A 22,538-nucleotide genomic window follows, 5' to 3' on the forward strand; every position below is an offset into this window, starting at 1 on the left:
GTTGGTACATGACTAAGTGTCCAAATCGCATATGTCCTTGGAAAGGGCGGGCGCCAAACTGAATTCTTGCCCTGGGTCCCAGAAAACCTACTGTAGATACAGGCAGGTATGCTACTGCGAGCGGTGATTACCGGGTCCGGTGGAGGGATGTCTGTGCACAGTGCAGCACAGGCAGTGAGGCAGGGACTGAGGGTGTGCACAGAGAGAGAATGGAGACCAAGAGACTGCCCATCCCAGTCTATGCCATAGCCTGGAGCCCTCATTATCTTAGGAATATGTCAGTTAATAAATAGTTTTTCTAAAGCTTTATAGTGTAGCTTTAGGTCAGAGAGGGATGGTTAGGAATGATCTAGCAAGGTGCAGGGACAGGTACTGATGGCTACTTGCGGACATGTGCAGCACTTGCTGTTTTGCACATGCAGTGAGACAAAAAACACTGCTAGCAGCGTTTTTTTTCCATTGCTGCAAGTACCGCATTTTCCGGATTGCGGCAAAATCGCAAGTGCCGCACATGTCTGCAAGTCCCATAGGGAATGAATGAGGCCGAACGCAGTGTTGCCATATGTGATCCATTACGCGGCAGATGCGGAAAAACTGATCTGCTGCAAAAGGCTACTTTCACATCAGCGTTTTTTGCCAAAGTTACTGCCGATAGTGCCATACTCACCAATGAGACAGGGGCACTAAAAGTGCCTAGGGCAGCATAAACTCTAAATACGGCCCTGCATGTGTGTGCCTTACCTGGTGAAGAGAACTCCATTGCCTCTGAGTATGACATTACCTTCCCCGAAGGAAAAGCAACATCACTGCAGCAACCGGCCACCTGGGGTGCTGCATACCTATTATAAAAATCACAGACCTCTCCATTCTTTGTAGGAGGTAAAACTTGCAAAATCAGCAGTGTATTAAATGCTTATTTTCCCCAATGTATGTATATACTGATATTCTTGAATATATAAGGTTAATTCCACCTATGTCTTGTGATCACATTTGTAGTTTACGTTATTTTAAATTGACCTGCAAATCCTGGGTAATATAATTAGAAACATTCATTTCCAACACTTACGCTGTTGATCCAGGAAATATAAGAGGAGACTTTGGTAAATACGGATGGTTTCTGGTAGTAATTGCACCCGAGAGAAGATCCAAAGCTGACAATACCATGGACCTGATACACACCACTGACAGCACAGTTGAGGGGTCCGCCAGAATCACCCTGTTATACAAATTATAACACAGATTACAAAGTATGTGATACCATCAATGTCTGCTCTGATGGACTATCTATAAATACATTTAAACAAAGCAGAATATATGACTGCATGTGTCCTCATGTCAGTCATTTATTTAATTTTATGTTTAGAATGATGGTAAAAATGATATGAGAGTGATGTCAAACATTGTAAGAAGATACAACTTACATTGCAGGAAGACTTGACTCCATCTCCACCAGCGCAGACCATGCTGGTCTTGACAGTGCTGCCCCACCAATTGCTGAGAGAGCAGGTTGAGTGGCTAACAACAGGCAGAGTAGCTTGCTGGAGAATAGCAGCAAGAGATCCACCAGCTGAAAAAAGTAGTATTATTAGATGGGTAGGCTTTTATTATAATCACTATAAACACTGTCGATACTACATGCAATTGACATTTTAGAGCGTCACCATACTTGATAACTCTCTAATATCCTTGGAGGCTCTCAGTATAAGAGGTGGCTTTCCAAAAAAATTAGCAATTCTCCCTGGTCACAAATGACTCCCAAAGCCTCCCACAACTACTCTTCCAGGATGCCCTATCATCAGATTTAATCCAGATATTGAAACCCACATTCAGGGAGCAGGTAATAGTTTGTGAAAGTGTAAAGGAGTGGAGGAGCTGTTAACACCACTCCCTTGAAGATTTTTTTTGTAGTATAATGCATTGACTTACAGTATGTTGTGTCTTTTATCTGCTCCGTGGCCTGCAGCACTTAGTCTGCAGATTGGGTTAACGGTTAGGTCTCATATTGTCTTATATTGGGCTCATGTGTCATAAAAATCATACGAGAGCCCAGGGAACATGAGTGCAGCCGGCATGAGAGGGGAGTATAAGCTTTTTGATTTTTATCGGGGCCAAATGTGGGGTATGATAAGGGGTTGTCCAAGTAGTGGTAAATTCTTTAAAGACCAGTTCATGAGTTTAGATGTTTTTTTTTTTTAAGTCACTTTTTCTTTTTTTGTCTTGTGGCAACTGCTGAGGTTTTTTGCTGTGTGCTTTCCGTCTGGTGTGGAGAATGGTCACATTATCACTGATGTGACTACTCTCCAAACCATCTGGATCGTCGTGGGGCAGATATGGATTATCTTCTCGTCTTACAGATGCGCAATATGGTGTTTTTTTTAAATAAAGAATTTTATCTTACTGTGTCTTTACTACAATCTTACTATGGGGTTAGTAATGGGGGGTGTTGATAGGCGCCTCTCCATTACTAACCTGAGGGCTTCATGGCAGCTGACATTACAAAGCTGACATCAACCCCACAACTATTACCCCACTTGCCACCGCACCAGGGCGAGTGGAAAGAGCTGGGAAAAATACCAGAATTTGCGCATCTAATAGATGTGTCTTTTCTGGGGTGGATGCGGGCTGCTATTTTTATGCTGGAAGACGGCTAATATCCATTGCCTCTTCCCAGTCAGAGAATACCAGCCCCCAGCTGGTTGCCAAAAATTGGAGTGACTCTACAATGTTTGTGACCTCTGAGACCTCAATGCGATTGAAAGTCCTGGTCTATAGTGAAGAGGCCAGGGATTCACTGTGCGACGTTGGGGAAAAGGAGGACTGGATGGTGGACAGCGAGCAGAGGGGTGACCGTAGTTCAGACCTCATCTGGACTACTGTGTCCAGTTCTGGGGGCCACATTTTAAAAAAGATGTTGAAAAACTGGAGCAAGTTCAGAGAAGAGCTACCAGGATAGTGAGTGGACTGCAAGCTATGTTCTATGAGGAACGGTTGAAAGAGCTGGGAATGTTTAGCTTGCAAAAGAGAAGGTTAAGACTTAATGGCTGTCTACAAATATCTGAAGGGATGTCACCGTGTAGAGGGATCATCCTTATTCTCATTTGCATATGGAAAAGCGAGAAGCAATGGAATGAAACTGAAAGGAAGAAGATACAGATTATTAGAAAAAACTTTTTGATAGTGAGGTTGTTCAATGAGTGGAACAGGCTGCCACGAGAGGTGGTGAGTTCTCCTTCAATGGAAGTCTTTAAACAGAGGTTGGACAGACTGAGATGGTTTAGTGAATCCTGCATTGAGCAGGGGGATGGACACAATGACTCTGGAGGTCCCTTCCAACTCTAACATTTTATGATTCTATGTTCGCAAGTCAGGTACTGCCTATACAGTATATGAATCTATTACTATCCCCATAAGCATGCAATGCAAACTTTGTAATGTAAATTCATGCAGAAATTTGCAAAGTGGTGGGCACTCTAAAGGCCCCTTCACATTAAGCGACGCTGCAGCGATACAGACAACGATCCGGATCGCTGCAGAGTCGCTGTTTGGTCGCTGGAGAGCTGTCACACAGACCGCTCTCCAGCGACCAACGATGCCGGTAACCAGGGTAAACATCGGGTAACTAAGCGCAGGGCCGCGCTTAGTAACCCGATGTTTACCCTGGTTACCATGCTAAAAGTAAAAAAAAACAAACACTAGATACTTACCTACCGCTGTCTGTCCTCCAGCGCTGCGCTCTGCTTCTCTGCTCTCCTCCTGTACTGTCTGGGAGCCGGAAAGCAGAGCGGTGACGTCACCGCTCTGCTTTCCGGCTCACAGACAGTACAGGAGGAGTGCAGAGCACAGCGCTGGAGGACAGACAGCGGTAGGTAAGTATCTAGTGTTTGTTTTTTTTTACTTTTAGCATGGTAACCAGGGTAAACATCGGGTTACTAAGCGCGGCCCTGCGCTTAGTTACCCGATGTTTACCCTGGTTACCAGTGAAGACATCGCTGGATCGGTGTCACACACGCCGATCCAGCGATGTCTTCAGGGAGTCCAGCGACGAAATAAAGTTCTGGACTTTGTTCAGCGACCAACGATCTCCCAGCAGGGGCCTGATCGTTGGTCGCTGTCACACATAACGATTTCATTAACGATATCGTTGCTACGTCACAAATAGCAACGATATCGTTAACAATATCGTTATGTGTGAAGGTACCTTAAGTCCATTTAGCAATCCTACTACATGTTGTTCATGATATGATGTTGCATTTAGTAAAGGTGTCCTTTTGTATACAACACATCGGTTAGTATTCATTATCAGATTATTTGGTACAGCAGAATTTAAACTTTCTGGAAGAGATTTCACAGGTAGAACTTACTGCTGAGTCTTCCCCATCCGGTAACAACACAGTTGTAGTTGTGGGCCAGGGTAGCGCCACTTGCTGGCAGTGCAGCCACTTTCACGGCACTGTTCAGGGAAGCACTGGAGGCCAGCCATAGGATAGCAATATCATACCTGTATAGCAAGAAAATATATATTTATTACCGTAGTAATTTATGAGAGTTCTGGTAACTAAATTACACTTGTTATAAAAAAGAAAGAAAGTTTACTGACAATGCCATATCTTGTGATAGCACTGTAGCCTTGCAGCATTGAGGTCCTCAGTTCAAATCCAACCAAGGACAACCTCTGCAAAGAGTTTGCATGTTCTCATGTTTGCTTGGGTTTCCTCCCACACTCCAGGGGCAGTACCCCGAAAAACACAGTGTCTGCAAATTGAGATTCTGGTTTGGCTTTTATCCTAAGTCATGTGACAAGGCTCGTTAAAGGGTCGACATTGACTGTTAGGATTGCTACTCCCAATAGGTGGCACTAGAGTTATAGTCCTCTTCCTCTCTGGAGAGACAATTTGCATATTTCCCAGAGGAGCATTGCGGCTTTGTCTTCTCACCTCGATATGCTTAACATGTCACTCTCCGCAAGGAGAAATGATACTTCTTTGATCCCTCCCACACTCCAAAAACATACTGATAGGAAATTTAGATTGTGAGCCCCATTAGCGACAGTGATGATATCCGTAAAGCGATGTGAAAATTAATGGTGCTATATAAGTGAGTAAAATAAATAAATACAAATACTATGGGTATTGTAATAGAATTATTAGTCCTAACTTGTTGAACAGCCCTGTTAGACCTAGCAGATATCTTGGACAAACTGTAGTCCGCTAACTTTGCAGCTAATGAGGCAGGTCTGGGAGCTTTACTCAGAGAGGAGACATAGTATGACATCAGTGACATTAGTAAGTATGGATGGAGTCCATAAAGGTTAATTGGAACAGCTACAGGGGACCATGATAGGTAAAAAATAGTATTATATGGTAGTGAGTAGTTTTTATGTTGAATTGAGATAGAAACCAGGACAATAGGGATGTACTTTGCAAAAAAGAAAAAAAAGAGCATGAACCGCACATCCCAAAATCATACGTTGATCTAAAGCCGCTAGGCAAAAATTAATATAACTGAATATGAGGTTTTCAGTTTAACATTCTGATCAGACTGTATGAAGCCCACTGCCCCTTCACGGCAAACCTCGTAGTGGGTCCTATCGCCCTAACGGAGCGGAGCCGTGCGGCGCCCACCGCCACAGCGGCCATGCACCAGCAGGGCGGACGGCCTGTTGCCCCACAGCACCCATGCTGCAAGACTGAGTCCCCAAGACTCCAGACCGCGCCGCCCCACCAGCACAAAGCCACAGCAACAATGGCCGCCACACAGCACCAACACCAAACACATGTTAAACTGAAAACCTCATATTCAGTTATATTAATTTTTGCCTAGCGGCTTTAGATCAACGTATGATTTTGGGATGTGCGGTTCATGCTCTTTTTTTTTTTTTTTCTTTTTTGCAAAGCATGTTCTAGTCTTCTTCTTGGACCAGCACTCCTCCCATTTGGCACAGGTGATTTTAATTAGCAGGAGACTGCAAAGTAAGGGGTCTAGCCCATTTTGGCTCTCACTGAAGAGCTGGAGGAAGGTGAGTTTAAGTGCTCCTTTCATTTTGGTGTTGGTGCTGTGTGGCGGCCATTGTTGCTGTGGCTTTGTGCTGGTGGGGCGGCGCGGTCTGGAGTCTTGGGGACTCAGTCTTGCAGCATGGGTGCTGTGGGGCAACAGGCCGTCCGCCCTGCTGGTGCATGGCCGCTGTGGTGGTGGGCGCCGCACGGCTCCGCTCCGTTAGGGCGATAGGACCCACTACGAGGTTTGCCGTGAAGTGGCAGTGGGCTTCATACAGTCTGATCAGAATGTTAAACTGAAAACCTCATATTCAGTTATATTAATTTTTGCCTAGCGGCTTTAGATCAACGTATGATTTTGGGATGTGCGGTTCATGCTCTTTTTTTTTTTTTTTTTTCTTTTTTGCAAAGCAATAGGGATGTAATTATTTTAAGAATTATATGAGTACGGTAATGACATTAACTAAAAGGTACATGGTGTTTTATGGATTTTAATGGGGTTTGTAGTAATACTCATATTGTCATGTTGCATTATCACTTGCTTGGTTTTAAAATAACGTTTTTCTCTGAAGTATGAGGTTATCATGTATACCCTTTTTTTGTCTGCAGTATGTAGTTTCATTTGTATATCCATGTATAAAAAGCCCCTTTTAGAGTTATCTGGGGCCAGACCATCGCCAGATCGCCCACCTTTGTGCTACTTGTCTGGACACTTGTGCGTGTCTGCGTGCTGATCCAGAGGAAGGCAAGGCAAATCACATGGAGGTTTGTGCAACCCTACATGAATATGTCTCCCCAGACCATCACTGATCCACCACCACCAAATTAGACATACTGTATGATATTGTGAGCAACAATAGGTTCACAATGGCCTCCCTAAACCTGTTCACATCTGTCACGTACACAATATGAACCTGCTTTCATCTGTGAAGATAATGGAAGCCCTACCTCGCAAATAAAATAATAAAGGGGGGGTCTCATGGCATCATAGGCCTGAAATAAATGGTTTTTATTCAAGTTGCATAGAGTTTTAGCACTGAGAGAAATTGGGGTGAAATAAAGGTCAGAAAGTTAGCTGTGGCACCTGCCACGAGCTGTGTAAACCGGTATTAACCAGTTTCTTGACGCTCTTTTTTTTTAAAGATTTTCATTGGTGGAAGTGAATATTGGCAGGTGATTTTAATATATTTAAACCCCGTTTTGCTGTGAAGTCCAAGTACCATAGAGAAGAAGGCATTTAGTAGATTTGCCCTTCCCTCATCCTCTTCTAACATTTTACCCATACTTCTTATGTAGCTGAAGAACATTTTATCCCCCCACTGAACACAAGGATCAGGCAACTGAATTCCACCTGAATGCAAAGTCTATCGTATGGTGTCTACGAGGGAACTGCTGTTGTGTTTGGTGGTCAAAAAATCTGTTTAAAGTAAATGGGAAACGGAAAGAAAAATTGTTTGAATTAGTCATAGAGCAATGAGCCATAATATTAAACCAAGCCTTAAACGACTGTACTGAATTTTTGTGAGGTAGTTAATTTTTTTTAATACATCTCTGCGTATTTAAAATGTCTCTTAAATACCCACTTAGTGACGACCACCATACCAGCAGCTGAGCACTGTATCAATGTATGGATCGGGCTCAGGAGCTGAACCCGCTCCATGCAAGGTTACCTGCTATTTTATGTATCCAGCACCCGACAGTGTCTGAGTTACTTAGTAACTGAGCTGATTGGCACTAGCTCCTATTGCATCACTGTAATCTTCTAAGGTGGGTATTTCCAACACATCTCCAGCTCATCATGAATCAAGTCAGTGATGTAGGAGTTTAGCAGGCCGATTTTCTGATGATACAGCAGAAACATTCCCTCCTTTGATAAAACAAGCAGGGAAATGTATTCTCCCTCACAGAAAGGAGAAGCTGCAAGCCCTTGCTGTGTTGTCTGCATACACAAAACAGTACAAAGCACGGATACTTTTATAATATTATAATATTATCTCAGCATGGGAATATTTTTTAAACACACTTAATGGTATAACTTATTTTATTCCAATATCAATTAAAATTTACCCTTTTAAATAATAATAAAAAACAACAACTTGGTGCCATAGTAATCATTCTGACCTAGAAAATGATGGTGCCAGGTCATTTTTACAGCACAATCAATGCCATAAAAGCAAAACTCCAAAAATGCTAGATGACATTGGCTTACCCAGCAGCAACATTGTTGGTGTTCCAGTTTGAGTGTTTTCTGATGGAAGAGACTGAAATATACTGTTCAGTGCCATCATTACTATTAAGATTGTGATCTCCCAGGACCACGCGGAAAGAAACATTTCTGTTGAAGAAGAATTATATTTTGTCAGTTACACTTTTATAGTCACATTTTAAAAGTTTAAGATAGATTGTTAAGAGAACCTCTTTCCGATATTATTTGGGTAGGAAAAAAATAGATGACGCACATGGTAAAAACAGGCATAAGAATGTATAATGGATGAAAAACATACAATCACACAGATGACATTTATTTATTTTTTTATTCGAAATGTAAAATAAACATTTAAAATTCATATAAAATGTAAGGGTTAAATCATTTTTACCTGTCCACACAATGAGCAGCTGTCATCACTCGATTAGCGCGAATCAAGGAGGCCCCACAAGTGTGGTACCAATAACCACCAGACAAATACTGAAGAGAAACCTAGAAAAAGGCAATAAAAATAATAAATTCCCCCTTTTGGCTAAGAAAATAACTTCTAATCTAGCTTTTAAATAATCTAGGCCCTTATATAGACAAAATTAGACATTATGAACATTGCGCCAACACTTCTACCGAAAAAAAGATTGGCGTATTTATATTTAAATACTTTTCCAACTATCATTTTATCTGTTCAATAAAGCATGCCAATTTATTGTGCTGTGTCCATGGATGTAACTCATTGAAATGAGAACTGCAATTTCTGTAGTGAGTTTTTTTTTTCTGCTGTGTGTAAATGAGATGTCATCCACTTTGCTAGTAGTGTAATACGCAACTACGCTTTCTAAAAAAAAAATGTTGTGTGGAGACAATCACTGGCCTCATTAGTATTGGGGATAGACAGGCTCATCATTGGTGCAGCACAGCATTAATCAGCGACTTCCATAGCTGGTTAAGAGAATGTATTAGGTTAGTAATAACTCCTTCATGTTTTGCTATTTTCCCCATTTTGTTCCCAATTTTGAAAGCGCTTAAAAAAAATAATCAGTCTGTATTATCTTGTGATTAAAACAACATTCCCCATAGAAAACCATACAGTGGAAAAATATGCTGAATGAATGTTGAAATTCTGTTATAAAAGGCGTTGTTTGGGACTTTGACATCGATGACCTAACCCTGGGATAGGTCATCAATGTTTGACCCAGCGGCGGCTGGAACTGCCGAGTTGCAGGGCTGCACAGCACAGCTCTGCAAACAGAATAGTGACCACGGACAGGTATTGCACAACTGACCCCTATTGATTCGATTAGGGGGCAAAGATGCTTTACCTAGCTGTGACCACTTTACACTAGATGAAGCTGTACTGTGCAGCTCAGCAACTGAACAGTTCTGGGTGATTGTGGGGGATACTGGCTGTCACACCTCCACATTGATGGCCTATTCTATATGTGGATACGCCATCAGTGTTAAAGTCAAGGACGACCCCTTTAATATATACAGGTATTAAATGCTAGTTAATTACATTTAAACACGTTTTGAGTCTTGGCACTAACCTGCCATGGCCAGGAATTTTTTCCAGCATTAGTTCCTCCTACTACACGTGCATTTTCATTGTCTTCAAAATAGCGGATGTCATCATCATGACAGTAGCCTTCATGTAGAATAACACAGACATTGAGGATTTACTTTCCGTATATAAAATGCATAAAGCACTGATCAGTTCTACATATATAATTATTTTGCCATCCCGTTAATTTTTCTATCCCTATGTTGATAAATTATTGCACGTGAATCTTTTTGGTTAGTTACTTACCGCATAGGACAAGAGTAGCAAGTACAAGAAGCCTGAGCATGGCGATATAATTTCACAAAAATCTCCTTTACAAAAATGACCAGTGTTTTCCTTTATATACCATTGAAAAGTGCCCATTAGCAGTGAGAATTTTACCAGGTGTTATAGATTAAAAAGTTGGCAAAAATGTGAAATGTCTCCAATTTTCCCCAAGGGCAAATAGTATAAATAATTTGTTCAAACAGTGTATCACCATTGGAAAATAACAAACACGTGAAAAGGTTTGATAAAAAGGTTATCAAACTATTTCCAGGGCCTAATATGTTTATTAGACTTACTTTTACTTGTAATTCTGATCAATAGAAAGTTTCTATTGAAATCAATTTCTAGTAAATATAGTTTTTAGACATTATGTGAGTTGTTAGCACGTACATAAATGTGTGTTAAACAGATGAGAAAATAATTGTGGCTTCTTGTTGAGGTATTCTCCTCTAGAAGTGTGAAGACACCATATGGCAGCAGCCTGTGACTTCATAATACAGAGCTGTAGAGATCCTGAGTGCTTTGCTGTGTACAGGACCTCAGTGGATTAATTTCATTTTTACATATCCTTGCAATAGAAATATATCTGATCTACAAATAGCATAAAAATGGAAAATCTGCAAGATCACAATCCACTGCACAGGGCAAAGGTTAGGACTGTATTGTTTAAGTGCCAACAGGTCATTATTTGATACAGAGAACCTTTGGATTTTTCTAATATACTAATAATAGTTGATGATGTGTGAGAAACAGAGCCAAACTCGCGATCAGTCAAATCTGGAAAATGCCAGATGGGTTGGTCTAGCCATGGGCTGCATCAATTGCAATGCTATTAACAGTATCTATTCTGCATCCCAAAGACGACAATACTGTTGTCAACTGTCATGGAGCATAGACTTCACTTTGGGATGCCGCAGGGCAATTCTGGCCTTCAGCCTGCCGGAGGGTTTTGCCACATAGTCCATTGGAGAAATAAGTTACTGCATTGTGCCACCTGTGCCTACTGCAAGCAAGATAGGATAGAAGAAGACATGGAGGATGCAGCTGGATTAGGTGAGTATAGTTTTTTTTTGTGGGCTGTGGGGGACCATCATACTATATGGGTGCTGTTTAGGAACATCATACTATATGAGGACTGTTAGGGAACATCATACTATATGGGGACTGTGGGGAACCATCATACTATAAGGGTTCTGTGGGGGAACAAGTGATTGGAATGGGTGTAGACCCACTGTACCACTGGCAGGCTTACCCTGGAGGGGCATGACTAAGTTTCTATCTAATCTTCGCTAGAACCCCTGGATAGGCTTGGGCCACAGGATATCTAGCAGGTGCCACTCCAGAGCAGTGCCCGGGGTTGAAATAGCTGACCAATGGGTCAAGGCAGGTATTTACAGTACAGAGGGCACAGGGAGAGATGTAGTCAGACAGTCTGAGGTCAGGGAAGGCAGCACAGGGTCAAAGTAGTAGAAGTCAAGGTCAGCAGTGAAGAGGTCAAACAGGGTGATAACACAAATTGGGTCGGTAATGAGAGAGAAAAACAGAAAAATGCCTTGACTGGGAACTAGATGCTAAGCAAACTATCAGCAAAGCTCAGGCAAGAAGTGGAGGGAGGAGCTTCCTAATATATCCTTTGCTGGCAGCAGATAGGCCAGCGATTTCTGCAGGACACAGCAGAGTTAAATTCCTCCAAACACTGGCTGCACCTGCCTATAGCCAGATGGAAACAGCAGGAGAATGCAACAGTACTGGGGAGTGCTGCAAGAGGCAACCGCAGGGAGATGATCTGAGACAAGGAGAAGCAGAGTGAGGACAAGCAACTATGAGTATCTCATCATGCCTTTTTGGTCTGTGCAATGCACACAGGAATTGGTTAGCATCTTCTTTGATTTTGTGGTCATGTATTTGGATGACATCTTAATTTTCTCTCCTGATTTACCTACCGAGAGAAAAGTCCATCAGGTTCTGCAGCGCCTGTGGAGCACCACACTAGGACCCTGGGGTGCTCGAAACCGGGCCGGTTCTTAAAGGAATGTTTCACGGTGGCAGTGACCCAGGCCATGGCCCTGGCCGTCCAATAAAAGGGGAAAAGTATATGGGAATAAAGTCTTTGGTAGTAGTGTTCGTGACGTCACTTTTGGTTTTCGGTCAGGGATGACCGACACTGCTTAAAGCAGTCCACTGGGGATGATGTTATGGCAGCAGGGATGGTATGACTTCCCACAGGTGAAGCTGGGTCCCCAGGGCTCCAGTGTGATAGGCAAAGATGGTATGGTGCCAGAAAGAATCAGAGGACACACAGTTGTAGTCCCTTTACCTTTTACTGTAGTATTCAGCCACAGTCCAGGGTACGGATCACAGGAGATGGTGAGGTCCGGCCAGCTTGGAAGCGATTCGGGAATCCCCCTAGCCAGGTGGGGTTTGATGTCTTCCTCTCTGCGCTGTTTTGTAGTCCCTTGCTGCCTTAGGCCTCACACAAGGTCCTGACTTTCTCTCTGTCCCTTTTAGTAGGACGTTACCCGCATGGCACTCAACTCGAGCCTTTTTACAGGTGTCTCTAGGTATGACTCTGGGCTCTATGTGCTGCTGTGCCTTTGGGTGTTAATGGTGGGCAGGGGACCTGCTATCTCCTGTCCGCCAGTTTCTGCTGTGGGGCATACAGTTGCCCCCACAACCTCAGAATTCCAGCCTCTGGTATTCTGCACTTCAGCATGGAGGGAGCTCAGTCACAACTCCCCTCCAGCTCTTTACTTCTCCTGTGCTTCTCCTCCCCTATCAGTCTCCTACAGACTGCTCTGTTTCTCTTCTCTCTGTCCAGGAGCTGCAGATCAACTCGTCTGCATGGCCCCAGCTTTCTTCTCTCAAACTCTCTCTGTCTGACCCCTCTCTCCTCTGCCCCTCTGACAGACTGACAAACTAACTCCTCCTCCAGCCAGAATATATAGGGACGTTCCCCTGAATCCAGGTCTCGAGCTCCCCCTCCTGGCCTGGAGTCAGAATAGTGTTGCATGTACTGGTTGCCTGTTAAAGGATTCCTTCCTCACTACCAAGCATGGCATCACCCTCCTCGTGAGGAAGGCAATACCACAACAGACTACCTGGTGTTACACTCCCCCCCCCCGTTAAATCCAGTACTCCCGGACTGGGAAAAGAAACAAAAACAATAACAGGTTAGATATTGCAAAACATTTTGAAAAGCATGTAACAGGTAATGGTAGGCTATTTTGCTTTAAACGTTGCAGGAACATATAGTACAAGTGCAAAACATTACCTTTACCAAAAATATAGGACTCTCTGTAACACCAAATATTACTTATGCATGTATTAACTGCCTGATATGCAACCTATGATTCTTTTTCACTTTTACGGGTCAACTTTTCTAGCAATTTTAACTACGAATATTTTCTTCAATAAAGTGCAACAAAGTCAGCATATTCTTGAACTGAGGTAGTGCTTCCTTTAAGTGCAAGATGAGGGGGAACCCGTCTTAAATCCCCAATGTAGGCTTGGGCGTGGATACTGTTATGATAAGGTAATTCAGTACCACAATGGACATAGAGGTCAGAGCACATACAGTGACCTGACAATAACCCAAAAACATAGAACGAGCTCTGAGACGTGGGAACTCTGCTGACCGCAATCCCTAATCCTCTCCAACCACACTAGAGGCAGCCGTGGATTGCGCCTAACGCTCCCTATGCAACTAGCACAGCCTGAGAAACTAGCTAGCCTGAAGATAGAAAATAAGCCTACCTTGCCTCAGAGAAATACCCCAAAGGAAAAGGCAGCCCCCACATATAATGACTGTGAGTTAAGATGAAACGACAAACGTAGAGATGAAATAGATTTAGCAAAGTGAGGCCCGACTTTCTGAACAGAGCGAGGATAGGAAAGGTAACTTTGCGGTCAACACAAAACCCTACAAAAACCACGCAAAGGGGGCAAAAAGACCCTCTGTACCGAACTAACGGCACGGAGGTACACCCTCTGCGTCCCAGAGCTTCCAGCAAGCAGGAAAAAAACAAATAGACAAGCTGGACAGAAAAAACAGCAAACAAAATAGCAAAGCGGAACTTAGCTATGCAGAGCAGCAGGCCACAGGAACGATCCAGGAGGAAACAGGTCCAATACTAGAACATTGACTGGAGGCCAGGATCAAAGCACTAGGTGGAGTTAAATAGAGCAGCACCTAATGACTTCACCACATCACCTGAGGAAGGAAACTCAGAAGCCGCAGTACCACTTTCCTCCACCAATGGAAGCTCACAGAAAGAATCAGCCGAAGTACCACTTGTGACCACAGGAGGGAGCTCTGCCACAGAATTCACAACAGGCTACAAGGCTTCACTGATCTCCTCTCTGGACCATTTCTTCCGCCACGCTGGATGGTTTTTCTTCTCGATCACTTTAAGGCAAATAAACTTTTTAGTGCAAACAACAATAAACAGTACCTTCATTGGTTTCATGTAAAACCAGTAGGAAGCACCTTAAGAAGTACTAACTATTTACCAGGGAAAGTTTCTTCGTCATTCACCGTCCATGTTCCGAATTTCTTTTTAGCAAATTAATTTTTGAACTTCAGCAATCATTTAACTCTTTACTTCCTTTTCCAGGGCAGCTCCAGGGCAGAATTCACAACAGTACCCCCTCCTTGAGGAGGGGTCACCGAACCCTGACCAGAGCCCCCAGGACGACCAGGATGAGCCATATGAAAGGCACGAACAAGATCGGGAGCATGGACATCAGAGGCAAAGACCCAGGAATTATCTTCCTGAGCATAACCCTTCCACTTAACCAGATACTGGAGTTTCCGTCTTGAAACACGAGAATCCAAAATCTTCTCCACAATATACTCCAACTCCCCCTCCACCAAAACCGGGGTAGGAGGATCAACAGATGGAACCATAGGTGCCACGTATCTCCGCAACAATGACCTATGGAATACGTTATGTATGGAAAAAAAATCTGGAAGGGTCAGACGAAAAGACACAGGATTAAGAACCTTAGAAATCCTATACGGACCAATGAAACGAGGTTTAAACTTAGGAGAGGAAACCTTAATAGGAATATGACGAGAAGATAACCAAACCAAATCCCCAACACGAAGTCGGGGACCCACACAGCGTCTGCGATTAGCGAAACGTTGAGTCTTCTCCTGGGACAAGGTCAAATTGTCCACTACATGAGTCCAAATCTGCTGCAACCTGTCCACCACAGTATCCACACCAGGACAGTCCGAAGACTCAACCTGCCCTGAAGAGAAACGAGGATGGAACCCAGAGTTGCAGAAAAACGGCGAAACCAAGGTAGCCGAGCTGGCCCGATTATTAAGGGCGAACTCAGCCAAAGGCAAAAAGGACACCCAGTCATCCTGATCAGCAGAAACAAAGCATCTCAGATATGTTTCCAAGGTCTGATTGGTTCGTTCGGTTTGGCCATTAGTCTGAGGATGGAAAGCCGAGGAAAAAGACAAGTCAATGCCCATCCTACCACAAAAGGCTCGCCAAAACCTCGAAACAAACTGGGAACCTCTGTCAGAAACGATATTCTCTGGAATGCCATGTAAACGAACCACATGCTGGAAGAACAATGGCACCAAATCAGAGGAGGAAGGTAATTTAGACAAGGGTACCAAACGGACCATCTTAGAGAAGCGATCACAGACCACCCAAATGACTGACATCTTTTGGGAGACGGGAAGATCTGAAATAAAATCCATAAAGATATGTGTCCAAGGCCTCTTCGGGACCGGCAAGGGCAAAAGCAACCCAATGGCACGAGAACAGCAGGGCTTAGCCCGAGCACAAATCCCACAGGACTGCACAAAAGAACGCACATCCCGCGACAGAGATGGCCACCAAAAGGATCTAGCCACTAACTCTCTGGTACCAAAGATTCCAGGATGACCAGCCAACACCGAACAATGAACCTCAGAGATAACTTTATTCGTCCACCTATCAGGGACAAACAGTTTCTCCGCTGGGCAACGATCAGGTTTATTAGCCTGAAATTTTTGCAGCACTCGCCACAAATCAGGGGAGATGGCAGACACAATTACTCCCTCTTTGAGGATACCCGCCGGCTCAGATAAACCCGGAGAGTCGGGCAGAAAACTCCTAGACAGAGCATCCGCCTTCACATTTTTAGAGTCCGGAAGGTATGAAATCACAAAGTCAAAACGGGCAAAAAACAGCGACCAACGAGCCTGTCTAGGATTCAACCGCTTGGCAGACTCGAGATAAGTCAAGTTCTTATGATCAGTCAAGACCACCACGCGATGCTTAGCTCCTTCAAGCCAATGACGCCACTCCTCGAATGCCCACTTCATGGCCAGCAACTCTCGATTGCCCACATCATAATTTCGCTCAGCAGGCGAAAACTTCCTGGAAAAGAAAGCGCATGGTTTCATCACCGAGCAATCAGAACTTCTCTGTGACAAAACAGCCCCTGCTCCAATCTCAGAAGCATCAACCTCGACCTGGAATGGAAGCGAAACATCTGGTTGACACAACACAGGGGCAGAAGAAAAACGACGCTTCAACTCTTGAAAAGCTTCCACAACAGCAGAAGACCAATTGACCACATCAGCACCCTTCTTGGTCAAATCGGTCAATGGTTTAGCAATACTAGAAAAATTGCAGATGAAGCGACGATAAAAATTAGCAAAGCCCAGGAACTTTTGCAGACTTTTCAGAGATGTCGGCTGAGTCCAATCATGGATGGCTTGGACCTTAACAGGGTCCATCTCGATAGTAGAAGGGGAAAAGATGAACCCCAAAAATGAAACCTTCTGAACACCAAAGAGACACTTTGATCCCTTAACAAACAAAGAATTAGCACGCAGGACCTGAAACACCGTTCTGACCTGCTTCACATGAGACTCCCAATCATCCGAGAAGATCAAAATGTCATCCAAGTACACAATCAGGAATTTATCCAGGTACTCTCAGAAGATGTCATGCATAAAGGACTGAAACACTGATGGAGCATTGGCAAGTCCGAATGGCATTACTAGATACTCAAAATGGCCCTTGGGCGTATTAAATGCAGTTTTCCATTCATCGCCTCACTTAATACGCACAAGATTATACGCACCACGAAGATCTATCTTGGTGAACCAACTAGCCCCCTTAATCCGAGCAAACAAATCAGATAACAACGGCAAGGGGTACTGAAATTTAACCGTGATCTTATTTAGAAGGCGGTAATCTATACAAGGTCTCAGCGAACCATCCTTCTTGGCTACAAAAAAGAACCCTGCTCCTAATAGCGACGATGACGGGCGAATATGCCCTTTCTCCAAGGACTCCTTCACATAACTCCGCATAGCGGCGTGCTCAGGCACTGATAAATTAAACAGTCGACCTTTTGGGAATTTACTACCAGGAATCAAATCGATAGCACAATCACAATCCCTATGCGGAGGTAGGGTATCGGACTTGGGCTCATCAAATACATCCCGGTAATCAGACAAGAACTCTGGAACCTCAGAAGGGGTGGATGACGAAATAGTCAGAAATGGGACATCACCATGTACCCCCTGACAACCCCAGCTGGACACAGACATGGATTTCCAATCTAATACTGGATTATGGACTTGTAGCCATGGCAACCCCAACACGACCACATCATGCAGATTATGCAACACCAGAAAGCGAATAACCTCCTGATGTGCAGGAGCCATGCACATGGTCAGCTGGGTCCAGTACTGAGGCTTATTCTTGGCCAAAGGCGTAGCATCAATTCCTCTCAATGGAATAGGACACTGCAAGGGCTCCAAGAAAAACCCACAATGCCTAGCATACTCCAAGTCCATCAAATTTAGGGCAGCGCCTGAATCCACAAATGCCATGACAGAATATGATGACAAAGAGCAGATCAAGGTAACGGACAGAAGAAATTTTGACTGTACCATACCAATGGTGGCAGACCTAGCGAACCGCTTAGTGCGCTTAGGACAATCAGAGATAGGATGAGTGGAATCACCACAGTAGAAACACAGCCCATTCAGACGTCTGTGTTCTTGCCGTTCAACTCTGGTCAAAGTCCTATCGCACTGCATAGGCTCAGATTTAAGCTCAGGTAATACCGCCAAATGGTGCACAGATTTCCGCTCACGCAAGTCTCGACCGATCTGAATGGCCAAAGACATAGACTCATTCAGACCAGCAGGCATAGGAAATCCCACCATGACATCCTTAAGGGCTTCAGAGAGACCCTTTCTGAAAATAGCTGCGAGCGCACCTTCATTCCATTGAGTGAGTACGGACCACTTTCTAAATTTCTGACAATATACCTCTATCTCATCCTGACCCTGACACAGAGCTAGCAAATTTTTGCCCAGTCCTGAGGGTCGCCACGTAAAAAAGAAATAACGATCCTAACTTGTTGAACTGGGTCACCAGAGGAGCGAGGTTTCAAAGCCAGAAATAGTTTACAATTATTTTTGAAACTCAGAAATTTAGTTCTATCTCCAAAAAACAAATCAGGAATAGGAATTCTCGGTTCTAACATATAGAATTCTGAACCACAAAGTCTTGAATATTTTGTACTCTTGCCGTGAGCTGATCCACACATGAAGACAGACCTTTAATGTTCATCGCTACACCTGTGTCCTGAACCACCCAAATGTCTAGGGGAAAAAAAAGGCAAAACACAGTGCAGAGAAAAAAAAATGGTCTCAGAACTTCTTTTTTCCCTCTATTGAGAATCATTAGTACTTTGGGCCTCCAGTACTGTTATGATAAGGTAATTCAGTACCACAATGGACATAGAGGTCAGAGCACATACAGTGACCTGACAATGACCCAAAAACATAGAACGAGCTCTGAGACGTGGGAACTCTGCTGACCGCAATCCCTAATCCTTTCCAACCACACTAGAGGCAGCCGTGGATTGCGCCTAACGCTCCCTATGCAACAGCCTGAGAAACTAGCTAGCCCGAAGATAGAAAATAAGCCTACCTTGCCTCAGAGAAATACCCCAAAGGAAAAGGCAGCCCCCACATATAATGACTGTGAGTTAAGATGAAAAGACAAACATAGAGATGAAATAGATTTAGCAAAGTGAGGTCCGACTTTCTGAACAGAGCGAGGATAGGAAAGGTAACTTTGCGGTCAACAAAAAACCCTACAAAAACCACGCAAAGGGGGCAAAAAGACCCTCTGTACCGAACTATCGGCACGGAGGTACACCCTCTGCGTCCCAGAGCTTCCAGCAAGCGGGAAAAAACAAATAGACAAGCTGGACAGAAAAAATAGCAAACAAAATAGCAAAGCGGAACTTAGCTATGCAGAGCAGCAGGCCACAGGAACGATCCAGGAGGAAACAGGTCCAATACTAGAACATTGACTGGAGGCCAGGATCAAAGCACTAGGTGGAGTTAAATAGAGCAGCACCTAACGACTTCACCACATCACCTGAGGAAGGAAACTCAGAAGCCGCAGTACCACTTTCCTCCACCAACGGAAGCTCACAGAAAGAATCAGCCAAAGTACCACTTGTGACCACAGGAGGGAGCTCTGCCACAGAATTCACAACAGGCTACAAGGCTTCACTGATCTCCTCTCTGGACCATTTCTTCCGCCACGCTGGATGGTTTTTCTTCTCGATCACTTTAAGGCAAATAAACTTTTTAGTGCAAACAACAATAAACAGTACCTTCATTGGTTTCATGTAAAACCAGTAGGAAGCACCTTAAGAAGTACTAACTATTTACCAGGGAAAGTTTCTTCGTCATTCACCATCCATGTTCCGAATTTCTTTTTAGCAAATTAATTTTTGAACTTCAGCAATCATTTAACTCTTTACTTCCTTTTCCAGGGCAGCTCCTGGTGGCTGCTTTTCCCTGATCAGGAAAACTTAGGATCGTACCTTTCAACTGGTATGTCATACCATGGCACATTGGTTGGTTCCACCTCTGGTGTCTGGGTGGACCTATGACATTTAGTGACTGGCCTGGTCGGGCCTGCTGCTGCGCCCTCGGGAACTGATGCTGTAGCCTGGTCTGCCTGCTTTGGCTGCTTCAGTACTGGTACACATTTTCTGCAGTCCAGAGCATACCAGCCTTTGTCTCCTATATGGCGGGTGTATGTTACTCTATAACCAGGGTAAAGGTCCCTGTCAGGGTGTCCTTCTATAAGGTGGGATTCTATGTCTCTCCGATTGATGAAGATCTCGTTTATCATCCCTGTTTCTTTAATAAAGCCCCAGCCTCTCTTCTGGTTGAAAACCACCACTTCTCCTTGCTGTGGTGGTCACCTTTCTGCCTGAAGGATTTTAAGAATTCGGGCCTTAGCCTGCAGGTTCCTTTCTTCATATGCTGCCTGCCGGGCCAGGGATTGCTGCCTCTCCGGCTCCTCCTGCTATCTACAGTGCTCCCGCCAGGGTATAATGGGGATTTCTCCTTGGAGCACTATCATGTCTGCCCCTGCGGGTCCCTCTTCAAACACCACGGGTTTGGTATAGTTAACCCAGGGCCCACTGGCTGGAACTAGCGGAGCTGTCATCTGGTCCAGGCTGCTGTCCCCCTGGTCCCAGTGTAGTTGATGACCTATTCCTCCGGGCTTGAAGTTGGCGGGGTCGGTAAAGGGCCCACCAGGGTGTCATCTGGCGCAGGGGTTGCAGCGGGACTTAGGGCCAGGGTACCCTCGGGGTACGGCGGTATTTCACCGAGGGACCCAAAACCCTAGTCGGGGGTGTACAGCGGTGGGGGTGACTCAGGCCTAACAGTTGGGTTTTCCGCAACCGGGGTCTGGGTCGCACCCCTTACTTTTTCTTCTGGAGCGCCGAATCTTTTTTCCCGCTCTGGGCCGGACAAGGTTGCTGGTGGTCACCCGGTAAGGTTTCCCATGCTCCATCAGCTGTCATTGCATTATATATCTAACAAGACAGATGTATGTAAAAAAGACAGGGGGCACTATAAATATTCCAATATGTAAGGGCGGTGCTATGCATAACATGAGAGGGCACTGTGTAATAAGGGATGGCAATATACATAATTAAGGAGACTAGTTAAGATATATATGTATGTGCGTGTAGCTATATATATATATATATATATATATATATATATATATATATATATATATATATATAGCTACACGCACATACATATATACTGTATCTTAACTAGTCTCCTTTATTATGTATATTGCCATCCCTTATTATATATACTGTATCTGTAGCTTTGTTGCCATAAAAGGAGGCGGGCCGAGACACAGTTCTTGCACAGGGGCCCCAAGCTGTCAGTGTCCGCCCCCAAACTAGAGGAATGAGAAAGGGAAAGAGAAGAGAGACAGAGAAATACTGTCACTTGAAGTATTAAAAAAGAAATACAGGACTAGGCTACAGAAATGCCAAGCCCTGCTCATTGTTGCTATGATTCAGATATTGTGCTGCCAACTGCATTGTATAGTATAGTGCTACTAATATATTAACAATTATCTCTTCCTACAAGAACCTAGTATCACTGAAGAATAGTACGATAACATAAAACTCGGTATATATTTTCCATTCTCAAGACAAAATCCCCCCCCTATGAAGATGACACAAATTGCGCATTTTGGTACTGGGCTGTGCGCTGCACTTGATTTGGCAAACATGTATGGTTACATTGGTATAGTATTTGGACAGTATAATACCTCCAATGCAGATGGCACAACTGCTATTGGGCCTGATGTGTCATGGGGCCCAGGTGGTCTTGCACCACTTTCAACTGTATCTGCATATCTAGTTTTTGTCCCTTTAGTGGCCAGTGTGAACATACACCTACACCGTGCATGTATACTAATTTATCTTCCAGTTCATTTCTTTTGTTTTTTTTTGTTTCAGGATGTTGTACTCTGTGCAAATAAGGGCATGGCCTCCCTTTTTTGAGCTGGACATTTCATTGATATAGCTCCCCATTGCTGGATGTCCCTTACTCGGGGTCTCGATCCATCTCTGGATGTGGTGGAATGATTTTTATGTTTTTGTTGATCAAAATTATGTAAACTAAGTACACTATATTATTTTATTTAAATAATAATCTTTATTTTTATATAGTGCTAACATATTCCGCAGCGCTTTACAGTTTGCGCACAGTATCATCACTGTCCCCGATTGGGCTCACAATCTAAATTCCCTATCAGTATGTCTTTGGAATGTGGGAGGAAACCAGAGTGCCCGGAGAAAACCCACGCAAACACATACATACATACTGTACATACTCCTTGCAGATGTTGTCCTTGGTGGGATTTGAACCTAGGACTCCAGCGCTTTGCATGTAGCCCAAAAGTTCTACTTTGGTATCCTCTGACCAGAGCACTTCTTCCACATGTCGTGTAGGGGCCAAACTAGCATGTCAAAACCATTTATCATTTCCTTTATACTTCACAAATACCTGCTACTTTCTGTTGGTATATCACATAAATTCCCACTAAAATACATTTAAGTTTATGAGTGTAAGGTGAATAAATGAGGAAAGCTCATGGGGAGCACATTTTGAAGGCACTCTATAGGATGGAAGACATTATTA

General features: G+C 43.9%; 1 protein-coding gene across 1 annotated transcript; it reads right to left on the reverse strand.

The window, feature by feature from the left end:
- Positions 1-1,039: 1,039 nt before the first annotated feature.
- Positions 1,040-10,069, reverse strand: LOC138671729 (chymotrypsin-like elastase family member 1). Its single transcript, XM_069759880.1, has 7 exons — positions 10,001-10,069; positions 9,741-9,838; positions 8,591-8,691; positions 8,203-8,328; positions 4,362-4,498; positions 1,422-1,567; positions 1,040-1,216 (listed from the first exon to the last, which is right to left on the reverse strand). The coding sequence occupies exons 1-7, from the start codon at positions 10,038-10,040 to the stop codon at positions 1,040-1,042; spliced, it is 825 nt and encodes a 274-aa protein (XP_069615981.1). The 5' UTR covers positions 10,041-10,069.
- Between the last annotated feature and the right edge of the window lie 12,469 nt (positions 10,070-22,538).

The sequence above is a fragment of the Ranitomeya imitator genome, chromosome 3 (genome assembly GCF_032444005.1).
Source record: "Ranitomeya imitator isolate aRanImi1 chromosome 3, aRanImi1.pri, whole genome shotgun sequence".
Taxonomy (NCBI): Eukaryota; Metazoa; Chordata; class Amphibia; order Anura; family Dendrobatidae; genus Ranitomeya; species Ranitomeya imitator.

Bases quoted from the DNA above. Each gene is read 5' to 3' on its own strand.
- LOC138671729 (XM_069759880.1), bottom strand. From the start codon at position 10,040: ATGCTCAGGCTTCTTGTACTTGCTACTCTTGTCCTATGCG. The intron at 8,692-9,740 runs GTTAGTGCCAAG...GCCTTTTTCTAG, and splicing joins AAAATTCCTGGCCATGGCAG to GTTTCTCTTCAGTATTTGTC. The intron at 1,568-4,361 runs GTAAGTTCTACC...TACTTTTTTCAG, and splicing joins CGGATGGGGAAGACTCAGCA to CTGGTGGATCTCTTGCTGCT.